General features: G+C 33.1%; 2 protein-coding genes across 52 annotated transcripts in view; one reads left to right on the top strand and one right to left on the bottom strand.

Moving 5' to 3' along the window:
* LOC147844695 (uncharacterized) overlaps window positions 1–13,303 on the bottom strand; it is a 50,971-nt gene that overhangs the window by 32,325 nt on the left and 5,343 nt on the right. For all 3 annotated transcript variants that reach the window (XM_087248162.1, XM_087248163.1, XM_087248164.1), the window contains exons 4-5: window positions 7,318–7,470; window positions 5,883–5,961 (exon numbers count right to left, since the gene is read on the bottom strand). In XM_087248162.1, the coding sequence (XP_087104288.1) occupies window positions 7,412–7,470 (59 nt within the window). In that variant the 3' untranslated portion in view covers window positions 5,883–5,961; window positions 7,318–7,411. The remainder of the gene's footprint in view (window positions 1–5,882; window positions 5,962–7,317; window positions 7,471–13,303) is intronic.
* mybpc1 (myosin binding protein C1) overlaps window positions 5,764–13,303 on the top strand; it is a 66,517-nt gene continuing 58,977 nt past the window's right edge. For 31 of the 49 annotated variants that reach the window (XM_087246620.1, XM_087246627.1, XM_087246612.1 and 28 more), the window contains exon 1: window positions 5,764–5,937. In XM_087246620.1, the coding sequence (XP_087102746.1) occupies window positions 5,916–5,937 (22 nt within the window). In that variant the 5' untranslated portion in view covers window positions 5,764–5,915. 49 annotated transcript variants of the gene reach the window in all.

Here is a 13,303-nt window from a genome sequence, read left to right as displayed (position 1 = left end):
ATGTCGATGTTCGGCTGGTCTTTGTTTAGGTTTGTGTGTGTGTGTGTGTGTTTGAGAAGGCAGGTGCCACTGTGACTCTCTCGTCTGAGCTTTTTATGGTGAGGGTAAGAGCTAAATCCCCATGGGCGACATGAACCTTTAACCAGCAGTCTGGTCCAAATGGTTTTGTGGCCCACATGATACTTCCCCAGCACCCTGCCTTTAGATCTGTGTTATAAATGGGCCTGTCTCTTGCTGGAGGCTCTGCTACCAATAAAGGCCAGAAATGTGAAAAAAAGATAGCTTAAAATCCACTTAGTCAGTCAAGATGGCTTGTAATAGGCGTAGAAGAAGGCACTCCATTCATTATCTCATTACATCTTGCATTGCCGGCTAAGAAAGTGATTTAAAATTCATAATGAAATAACATACTTGTCTTGCACAGGCTTAAAGTTCACATCTTGAAGATTTATTTAATGGGAAGTGCACTTACGGACAGAATGACTGATGATGAATTCCTTTCAAGAGTATTTCAGAGTAGGAAATTGCAGCCTGAAATTACTAAAGGAAGGTGCTGGCTTAATATATAATATGGCACCGGCACAGCAGGAGCATCTAATTTTACTGTTCATGTGACCATATGAGAAGATGACAATTGGTTTTTTCAACCTCTGCCATTGGTTTCAGCGGTACAACCAAAAGCTCACAATGCATAGAAATTAAAGTCTTTTTCAAGTCAGTTTACCTGGCAACACCTCCAGGCAATTCATCCAAAACCAAAGTCCTATCTGTCTGAAAACTGCTCGCTGAACTTATAATTAAATGACATATTTCAAATCAGCAACAAAAACTAAAGTGACCTGTTCAATTATTGTTGTTACTGAAGTACTAAGTGCTGTACTTCAGCACAGCGTCATTCTCCTTTACAGCTGTTTCGACAATAGTCAGTCGATGCAGTTAAAAACACTGAAAGAGCAAAGACCTCAGGACAACTCCATATGTCATGGGATTTATTGTGATCTAATAATTTCACAGTAGTCACCAAAAGACAGGGCTTGCCATATTGACCAAGTAAATCTATACTCTCATGTGTTGCACAAATCACCAGTAGCAGCACATCAACAACAGTGCAACACATCACCAGCAGGTACAACAGTGGTGACCAAGCCTTTCTTCAATTTACCAGTGATCTGTGCAATGGTTTATCATTCCGCCATCTGTCCACCACTTCTACTACATATGCATTTGAACAACTCATTAGGCTTCCCATTTCCTTGATTGGAGTTCCAGGGAGCAGCGCCATTAAAATTGAACCCAGATAAAACATCAGCCTTTCTCATTTAGACATTAAAAACTTTAAAGGTGCTGTATGTAAGTTTTTAAATTATAAAAAAAAAACATAATATGTTTGCAGATATTTAAGAAACATGCTAAGTGAGCATTCTTGTTTATCTGAAAAACAGTGCTGAAGTCAGATATTCTGCTTTGAAAATGTGTTTTTCGTGCCGGAACGCTGTCTTTGTTTTGGTTCTTTTAACTCGCCCAATGCCCCTTTAGCCAATTATATTTCAGCACCCTGGATTGCCTTGGTGGAAAACCACATATTTTTATTCACACATCATGGTCTGTGACCAAAATGTGACCTCCGGTGGACAGTAGCAGCCTCCTAAATGAGACGCAGATTCAGAGTTCTACATGAGGTGGTTATTATATAGCAAATAATATAAATATTATGAGCGTAAACATTAGATGGGAGAGTTAAATTGTAACCGCATGTCCTAACAACATGCTACATAACGAGATACGCAGTGATAAGCAATTTGGCTGTTTGCACCAGATGAAACGACAGAAATTTAAATAAAGCCATTAAGAAGCACAGAATATGCTTTAACTCACGAAATGGAATGGTTTATAATCTAATTAATACATATTAAACCTCTTTAACATAATTAAATGTTCATGCTGAATCACTGATATGTGTTGGTTTACACTGAGTCACAGTTCTAAAGTTCAATTTCAAACTGTGTGTTTCATTTTCAAGATCTGAGGTAAACTATCTGCTGCTGCTTTCAGTAGTATAGCAATAAATGTCATGTAAAATGGCATTTAAACTCACATTATTAGCATTTAACACTGAATAAATCACACGAGGTGTACCTGAGATGATCACAGTTTATCCTGTTGTTAAGATGCAATAAATACAAGCCCTTTTTAATATATTAATTAGAAGTGTTGGTTACAACAAAAACTTCTTTCAATATGGAAAATATTCCCTCTATTGCGTACTGTTTTTTAAAAATTTTTATTTAAATTTTTTATTGCTTGATCATTAGACTTGCTCCTCAATCTGGCAACCCGCACTTGTGTTTGGTTTTATCCAGGAATGTAATACCTAGTTCAACCACTGGGTGTGAAACTTAGATACTGCACCTGTAATAACCGTGTCAGAGTCATTTAGTTTTCCTTCCCTGTGTTCAGCCATGGTTACTAATTTGGTTGTATTTTTGCTTCAATCTTTTTAGCTTTTGTACAATCACCTTGTGTGTTGTTTTTCAGTTTATGACCATGTTTACAACCATGTTGTTCTGTTTGTCCTGTCTTGTCTACTTCACATTCTCTTGTCCCAGCATTAAATATCATATTATTTAGTATTTTATGAGACTTTCATAAGGTGTTCATTTGAGTAACTTAATTCTCTTCATTATGTTAGGACAGCTTAATTTCTCTGACTGACAAATTTTCTATTTTACTTAACCTATTAGCCTAAAATTTTATAACAAGCTTTCACCATTAGGGTCAATGTAACCTCACTACTTAAAACCTCTAGAATATAATTTTTTTAAAGGTTTTTTGACATTTTGTTCATTAAAATATAATTTTTAAAATAAACCACGTATTACCAGACGTTAATCATTAAATAAGATCAAACTGACCCCATTCAAATGATGCATTTCTAAAAATAAAATGTTTTGTTTTCTGAAATATATATTGGCTGCAAGAAGCAGGAATTTAGACCTTTCCTCTGTATCAGACAAATATAAGAAAGCCATCATAGATGAAATATAGTTGCTCATTACACTGTAAAATTTAAATTGGGGCCTCCCTATGCAAACTCCTGTCAGATCTGCAAGAACCAGGACAAGATTTATGGTGAGAGGGAAAGTGTTAACAGGATCATTAGTGTCTTGACAATGACATCAACAATCCCACAGTTCCACCATCTTTCCATGTTGATGTCAAATGTCAGAGTTCAGCGCAGCTAATAATAGCCTATAAAAGCAGTGCTCAGGCATCTTAACAGAATTTACAGTCATGCTTGTTCAGATCAGAGCTCCTGGCCCTCGTCCACATTACATCAAACTCAGCTATGGCACTTGGCTAAAAGGTGAAGTGAATGTTTCCTATTTTTCCCACTAAGCCCTAAATATCAGCTGCAGGCCTTGAAGGGAAAGGGTGGAGTGTGGAGACTGGGATCCCCTGCATGACAGCATCACCTAATAATAATATGGGTTTGATTTAGCCTATAGTGATTGCCCTTGACATGGGCCTCATAGTGAACACTGATATATCAGCTACCAATTGGCAGAGTCGTCTCTTCATTACAAACACCTCATTTGCAGGATTAGAGGGAGAATATTACAGACAGGTAGCAAAGTCTAATATATTCGTAATGTATGTGTTTATTTATATTTGTATATATTTGTACTGTAGGTTTATAATATATTAATAAAATTCTAATTTATGTTTTTTATCAATTACAAAAATTATATTGTCATGATTCAGATTTTATATTTTGTTAAATTATGTATTCCATGCATTATACGTATATTATATGCATCCGGAAAGTATTCATAGGGCTTCACTTTTCCCACATTATTTTATGTTACAGACTTATTCCAAAATGGATTAAATTCATTTATGGATTAAATACACACAATACCCCATAATGGCAATGTGATTTTTTTTAAAGATTTTTTTAAATTGTTGCAAATTTATATAAAAAAAAATAATAATAATAATAATAAATCACATGAATATGATTTTTTTTCTTTTTTAAATATATCCCAAACTATGTTTAACTGGGAAAGAAAACTTACACAGTATGTCTGATATTTTTTTTAGTCTGGAGAAGGTCTTTAATTTCGGCTAGAATGAAAGCGGTTATTAATTTTTAAGCACCATTTTAAGGACAAAATTTTTAGCCCCTTTGCACAAATTTTTTTCAACTGTCTACAGAACAAACCATCGTTATACTACAACTTGCCTAATTATCCTACCTAGTTAACCTAATTAACCTAGTTAAGCCTTTAAAAGTCACTTTAAACTGTATAGAAGTGTCTTGAAAAACATCAAGTCAAATATTATTTACTGTCATCATGGCAAAGATAAAATTAACAGTTATTAGAAATTAGTTATTAAAACTATAATGTTTAGAAATGTGTTTAAAAAAATCTCTCCGTTAAACAAAAATTGGGGAAAAAATAAATAGGGGGTCTAAAAACTCAGGGGGGTTAATAATTATATATATATATATAACATGCATGTTCTCCCCATGTTCACGATGGTTTCCTCCGGGTGCTCCGGTTTTTCCAACAGTCCAAAGACATACGCTATAGATGAATTGGGTAGGCTAAGCTTTCCGTAGTGTATGTGTGTGAATAAGTGTGTATGGATGTTTCAAAGAGATGGCTTGCAGCTGGAAGGGCATCCATTGCATAAAACATATGCTGGATAAGTAGGCAGTTCATTCTGCTGTGGTGACCCCTGATTAATAAAGGGACTAAGCCGAAAAGAAAAAGAATGAATGAATCATTTTTTAAATATATTTTCTTAATTTTTAAATGATAAATGATTTTTCAATTTTTAAATGAATTCAAATTTTCACATTATAGAATTTTTACTTTTTTATATTTTAATAATTATAATTCATTATTACAGATTATTCTACTATATTGTACATGACTTTTAACAAACTAAAAAATCCTATCCTTTGCCACATTTACATTTTTCTTTTTATTAAATATTTTGTATTTTTATCTATTATTAAAGTATATAAACAATGAAATTAAAATACATATTTTATTTTAAAAAATTACAAATTACTATATATACAGTTGAAGTCAGAATTTTTAGCCCCCTGTTTATTTTTTCCCCTAATTTCTGTTTAATGGAGAGAAGAATTATTTTATCTTTGCCATGACGATAGTAAATAATATTTGACAAGATCATTTTCAAGACACTTCTATACAGCTTAAAGTGACATTTAAAGGCTTAACTAGGTTAATTAGGTTAACTAGGCGGGTTGGGGTAATTAGGCAAGTTATTGTAAAATAATGGTTTGTTTTCAAAGGGGGGTTAATAATTCTGACTTCAACTGTGTTTATACAAAACATTGCAAATGACTCAAAATCTATAACGAACTATATTAGATTACACATTACCAAATTATATTGAAGGTTCAATCGAAGGCCTTAAACACATAACTAACATGTCTCTTTGTGACATATTAAAAGCAATGTCATCTTGTCTACACAAATACCTTCTTCTTTAGTTTTTGTTTTCCAGCAATGCACTGTACTCCAAAGCCCCTGTGTGTGTGTGTGTGTGTGTGTGTGTGTGTGTGTGTGCATGTGTGTGTGTGTCTCCAGGCCACCACAAGCCTCCTCTAATCCCCAGGACTTCAGCACATGAGGGGAGGGAGGTTTTTGGGCTCCATTATCAAAGACAGAGTGAGGAGTGGCTAAGATGAGCCTTATATAAAAACCTCATATGTTTATCACCCCCAGATCTGTTGCTTTCTCATTCACGGCCCTTCCTGCATCGCTCCCTCACATCCTCAGTGACTTCCACAGCGTTCCTGACCTGCGTTTCTGGCTAACGGAGAGCTTGTGCCACACACTCACCTCTGAACACTTCCAGCTGGAGAACGGCTCAACATGCCTGAGCCCACGAAGAAAGGTGAGCAGCCAGTCTGATGGAAAACTGTGGCACAAGGAGCAGGAGAATGCGTGTTAGGATGCTGTTTATCACCATTACTAACAAACATGCTGATAACAAACTAGCCACGCTGTGTTGTGGTTCTAATCTGATCAGTCTGTGGATGTCAGTCTAAATATGACTCTCACCATATACGCTACTAACAAGCATTTCACTATATATACATACATACAAAACAAAAGAAAGCGAGAGAGAATTAGAGCTGAGCGTTTATGCAGGGACTTCTGAGTCTAATTAGGTAAATTATCAAGATAAGCAAAATCTACAAATGAATATGTTTATGATCAATAAAATAATATCATAAAAATCATCAGTTTATGTGTTATAAAAAGATAACTATAATAAAACAAATTAAACTGATTGTGTTACTTAAAATAAACATGGACTGAAATGAAGTAGAATATACCTATTTTATTGTATCCTTTTTTATTTCTATTATTTAATATGTTTTTATTTAGATATACTTGATTTGTATGGTAAATTGCAGGAAATTTATTTCATACATTTTTATTATGATTATTTTTATATTATATAAATTTTTGGTTTATAAAATACCCTAAAATATAAAAATACAATTTTTGCATATATTATATTCATTCACTCTACTTCGGATTAGTGCCTGTATTTATCAGGAGTCACCACAGCGGAACGAACCTCCATATATTATATTATATTATTTTAAATTATATTATATTTTGTAATATCATATTTTGTAATATTATATTATATTATATTATATTATTTTACATTGCATTATATTATATTATATTATATCATATTATATTATATTATATTATTTTACATTATATTATATTATATTATATTATATTATATTATATTATATTATATTATATTATATTATATTATATTATATTATATTATATTATATTTTTTTACATTATATTATATTATATTATATTATATTATATTATATTATATTATAATATATTATTTTACATTACATTGCATTATATTATATTATATTATAATAAAAAATGAATAAAAATAAATAAATGCTGGAATTCTTGCAAATTCAAATTACAAACAGCTGTGCTTGCTATTATGTACACAATAATTTGATGCAGATAACATGTTGTGAAATATAGTGTCTATCAGTTATAACAGAAGTAGATGCAGCTTTTCTGCAGTCATGAGAAGGGCAAACTGAGCAAAGCAGACATACAAAGCTCTGGGATGATCAGAAAGATTTTACATTGTGCTGGACGATGAGCTGATTTAAACTACTTTATAAAAAGCAACTATTGTCATGACTGTTGCTATGATGGATGGCACACAGTCAAGGCGATTGGGGATTGAAAGTATGGAATGGTGCTGATTTACCCGCTGCTGGGTTTCAAGTCCTAGAGCCGGGCTTTACTGCGCTGCCAGAGGCATTTCTGATGGATGATGCAATGCCCATGACCTGGTGGAGACGCTACGCCTTCACATAGACACATACTTCAGGGGTGATGATACAGAGATCAGCTTCCATGCCTAATGGAGAGATGAATAGATGGAGAAATGTAAGGATGCAGCATTGTGCTTGCTGTTGGACTGAGTTTTGTTGTTGATATTATTGTAGATAATACTGCATTTATGGGATGATGCTATAGGCAAGATCATAGTTTATTCAGACATTGGTCAGTTATTGAGAATTAGTTTTCTTAATTTCTCTTTTTTTGGGTTGGTGGAAAGAAAATTTGCATTTAAGCATTTATCCGCTTGTTAAGTGTGACGTCACACAAAGCGGCTTCCGGGTCCAATAAAACTGTACGGGGAGACTCATCAAATGATAATGATAGACACTTACAAAGCGATGTAATACTTTCAAAAATCATATATATTGCATATATTTTGGTATTTGTGATGCAGCAAGCCCAGAGAATTAAATTTACACTATGAGTTTATACAAAATTCACTTTAATGTGTGATATGACTAAAAAGTGGTCATAAACAAATATTTTCTCAATTGGGTAGTGGCTTGGACCCAGAAACAGGATTCCAAATGTCACGATACGTCACAACTTAACAAGAGGATTCTATTCATTTTTCAAGTATGCGTCTAATTATTTCAGTTGCAATACATATCTTTAGAGGCGTAAGGCTTTAAAAGTTTTAAGAAATATTTTTTAATAGTACATGGGGACATTTTTTTCTGCTTGTATTGAATATTTTCACATTTATGGAGTGATAAAAATAGGGTTATTTATAAATTTTTAAATCTGACTAAACTAAAACTAAAACATTTTGTTGCTGACTATAATTTATTTATTTCTAAAAATAGGTTTGTATAGGTATGACAAGATAATCACATTTAAAATATTCAACTAAAGTTAAAATCAACCCTGAAATTAAAAATTTTAAAAAAGTTTTAATATAGATTATTTAAACTTAAAAATGTTTAAAAAATTAAAATTTGTAACATGACTTTACATTTCTGTTCTGGAACTGAAAGCAAATTATCACACTTAACTAGATAATGCATAATTTGTACATTTAAGAAACAATATGGTCATTGCATAACTATACTGACAACAACACAATTGTCCTAGAGCCATATACACAAACAGCTTACTAACAGCACAAACCCTTTTTTGCCATAAAAAATCTACTGTCAGGTTAAACACAGTGGACAGTGATTCTGCAGCTGGCAATATTGCATATGTAGTGTCTCCATCAAATGAAAAACATACGTAAGAAGTGTATTTCTGACTACAAAATGGAGTTTACAGACATCTGACTAACTATTTCACACGCCAAAAAGAGTCTTCATTTTATTAACTGTTGTGGTTGGTAATCCTTGGCTTGTTTTTACTGGTTTATGCCCTGCATTGGCCATTATGGAAATGAGCTGCTCTGTCTGTTTTATAATTTGCTCTTCATCTGTAGATCATCTACACAACGTTTTTGTATCTATACTTTTTCTATACAGGATTTTGTACTTGCACTAATTTATCTTGTTTAGTAAAACTGGCCTTTATTTACTGTTCAGCTGGTGATGAACATGATGATACTGTTTGTAGATTTACCAGGTATTGATGGTTCCACAAACAACCTTCATCAATAGAAGCTTTGCACTGGACAAAAGCTTTTTGAAGAATGCAAATATTCTCACTCACTATCCTTTGGCTTAGTCCCTGATTTTATCAGCAGTCGCCTTAGCGGAATGAACCACCAATTACTCTGGCATATGTTTTATGTGATGGATGCCTTTTCAGCCGCAAGCCAGCACTCTGCAAAGCAAACGTTCTTTAGATTACCCAAAAATGAACATTTCTAAGAAAGAAATGATTCATTAAACAACTGATGACTTAAAAAAAGTCTTTGGGGAGGCAAAAACATGGTTGAGTGCTTCTATGAGTTACTATTCAGTGAATTGATTTAATGTATTTGATGGTATTTTTTAAAAATCATACTGCGTCCCCATGAGCACATCTCATGTGATGATATTTCATCACATTCATGTCAAGCACCATGACATTTAGATTTTTATTTTGGGTCAGGCTTTAGCTTTCCTCTTAGGATGACTCATATTGTAATATTGGCCTCTAAACATATCCATGCTGGATGGGATTCATCCACCTCTGGACAATGGGGGATTACAGAGCAGAATGAGATGGATTTGGGAGATTGATGTTATGGCTGCTATTCTGATGATGCTCGTAAACATGGTCATAAACAGAGAGGTGGTGCGATCCATTTCTGAATATGGCCAGCAGACGTGCTCGTCGCACGCTGGAAATGTCATTCAGTTCGTTTTCATGGTATTAAAGGAAAAGGGTTTGGATGGTATGGACATGGTGTCTCAAACCCATATAGATATCAAGAAAACACTTTTGGTCTAGTTTTAGGTGAAAAAACTATAATTCTTGCACCATTTAGTCACCGTTATATAATTCCAAGTTTTATCATAAATAAATAGATATATAAAAAAAACTCATTTATGAAATATACATATTTCCATGATATGATAAACTATTTTGTCACTATAAAATAATGATATTAATAGTTATATTTTGTTTGTAAAGAGAGACACAAAATAAAGATAGGTGTCTTAAAAGGGTTAGGAAACCTAATTAATAAGCAATTCTGCACCTAAACTAAATCATCACTATTATCATTAATTACACATATATCAAGCAGGCATACATAAATAAGTACAGTATGCGTGTATGACATCCTTTCATGCATTGAGCAAAACAAAATATATATTTTAAGCATATTGGCAACAAATAATGTATAATCATGACATGGCACGTTTTGAATATGAAGGAAAGTTTTTGACAACTGTCATTAAGTGTCATTAGCTCAGTTGTGATTGCAAATACAGACTTGTTTGAGATGTCTTTATGACAACCTGACATATGCAAATGCATCTTTACCTGTCTTTATCTTTGTCAATACAAATTAGCTTTGCTGTTAAAGTTGTCGTAAGCATGTATAAAAACTCTTGATTATAAAGTTGTCATGACAGTTTTAGGAACACCCCCTTCAAGTAAAGAGTTACCTATATTTTTATATTCCACATTTTTTGCAATGACATGAGGACTGTTAATATGCCAGAGCTAGTATTATGGGGTGGACTAGCCTAGCTAAATCATCTGAAAACTAATTTATGTATGAATATGTGGCCAGTCACTGTGATGCCAACAGCTGACGGGGGGTGATGGGGTTGCCCTGGAGCTCCAGGCTTTATAAGGCAGGATGAGGGATGAGCAGAGCCGAACCCCTGGGGAACTGGATTCCTGAGCCCTGGAATAGTTCAGAATGAGCAGACTTTTAATCCCCATTGCTTTCTCTCTTCTCTCTGCTACTCCTGTCTTTCATCCAGTGACTTTATGTCTCTATCATGCGAAGAATCCTGAGCTCTTGTTTGCTTGAACCTTGATCTCTGTGATAAATAATATCAAAGGATGGAGGTTGTGACCTATCTCCAAATATGACAGTATGACTAATAGTCTCCCATAGGGAAACAATGGAAACAAACAAACAAACTTTGGAGTTTGAAAGTGAATCTCAAGAGGTAATTTGACTCACAGATGAGGTGAAAGGTCAAAGAAATATGTTCATGACAAAAATACTACATTACAGATGTGGCATTTATCCAGGCTTCAGAACTGAATAGAGCAAATTTAGCCATAAAACAAAAATATTTTTTGTTACTCAAAACAAATTGAATATTGACTGAATACTTACTACTAAAACAACAAAAATATTACAAATAAAAAATTAAAATAATAGAGAGTTTGAAAAAAAAAACATAAAATAATAATAAATAAAATAATAATATATATGAATTGAGTATTATAAGATTTATTATTTATAATAGAGCATTATTATATTTGTTACATTTACATATATAAACATTTACATATAACCTATTTTATTTTTAACAAGTCGGCCATGAAATGCTTAGAATTATGCGAAATTGAATGTTTATTCAAAATAATAAATATCAATGTTGAAATATTCCACACATTTTAGACCACATTTTAGGTATCCTATGAAAAATGTTTTTCCAGCTGTTTTATTTGTTGATGGTCTGTATATCATTAGTTTGAATTATGCACGACAATTACTTTAACTACAGTGTATTATGTTGCGGTTCCTTATAAAGTTTCCAGCCAATTGGCAACTGTTGTGCAAGTGTTAATTTTGGACACTACGTTATTTCACTCTCACTTTTTTTCTCAGTCAGAGATGTCAAAGTGACAATCTTTCATGTTAGATCCATTCATAAATCAACACCAAGAAAAGCAACACATTCAAGCTGTCATCTGTTCTTGGAGGCCTGTCATTAACTGTGCCAGCAGTCAGCACGTACAACCACAATAAGTTTTGTAGTAGTACTAGTATAGGTCATATACTAGCCATAAATTAAAATCTACTCATAATTTACTCAATCACAAGCGATTACTAACAAGGGTAAAAATACACAGAGGACATTACCCCACACTTTTATAAAGCATAATTGCCTTGCAAAAAAATCAAAAAGAGTACATTTTATGTTCATGTTTCCATGAACATCATTGGGGGGTGGGGGGATTCCGGGAGACAGAACAAAATTGGGAGATGGATCTGAAATACGGGAGAAACTGGAGTGTTGGCAGGTATGCCTCAAAACTCTGTGCATTATAAGAAAAAGAAAACACAACATACAGTCGGAAGTGTAGCATGCATTCATAACGTTTTTTGTGCAGCGGTGCTACTTTGAATAAGTCCGATTTACTACACATAAAACGGCAACACCATTTCATGAAAGACAAAGTTAAGATTCTTTAATCCCACATGGATGCTTTGAGGATACACAAAAGACCTTATAGGGTGAGATTGAATAAATGACAGCTTCTAAAATTGTCTGAGAGGCATCCACTTTTTGCAAAGTAGGCCCACATTGTGTTGTTTTATTTGCTAATTTAGGCAATGTTTATATTTTTAAAAGATAAATATAATGTATAAAAATATACATTATTTGTATTACTTCATAATACCTATACCTCTGATAAGCTTTTTACAGTATATTAATGGGAAATGCACAGATATTGATGTTTCACAATGGTTTTACACTACATTATTTGAATCTACCAAGCTTGGCTTACAATGTTTGCAATGTTTACATTGCTCTACTTACATTAAATCTAAATCCCAAATATCAGAAATGACAGCAGATTGTTAAGATTTAATAAATATCAGTTTTCATGTTATTGATTGATGCACTTACTTTACAGATTTCATTCATTCATTTTTCTTCTGCTTTTTCTCTGGTTTATTATAGCGGAATAAACCACGACTAACTTAACAGATTGATATATTTTAGTTTTAGGTGGTTTGTGTATGTGTTTTATTTTTGGTAAAATAATTTGCAATTGCATCTTTAGTGATTTTCAACTAATTACACTGTCTTATTCCAGTCGGTGGTTTAGAGGGTTTTGCAAAAAAAGCACTGGTGGATTTAGCTAGTTTTGACGCAAAAGAAAATCTACCTTGTTAAAAAACAAAGAATTGTCTAAAGTGACATTTTGTAAAAAAACTTCCAAACCTAATTATAGGAGCCTCTTTTTATAAAAAAGCATTTAGTATTTAGCAAAAAGGCATGCTTGCAAATACAGCCAAACAGATAAAACACTAAAAAATACCGTCCCAACCCCACTATTGAAATCATGGTTATGGCCCCTGGTTCTAAAACCTGTTTAAGCGTCTGTTTTCTGTTGAACGCAAAAGAAGTTATTTTAAAGAATGGTGGAAACTGATCATCATTAACTTCTATGAAAGGAAAAACATAGTATGGAAGTCAATGGCTACAGCTTCTAACATTCATAAAAATATT

This window comes from Danio rerio, chromosome 4, assembly GCF_052040795.2.
Source record: "Danio rerio strain M-AB ecotype USA chromosome 4, GRCz13ab, whole genome shotgun sequence".
NCBI lineage: Eukaryota > Metazoa > Chordata > Actinopteri > Cypriniformes > Danionidae > Danio > Danio rerio.
This window is presented reverse-complemented; position numbering and strand designations above follow the sequence as displayed.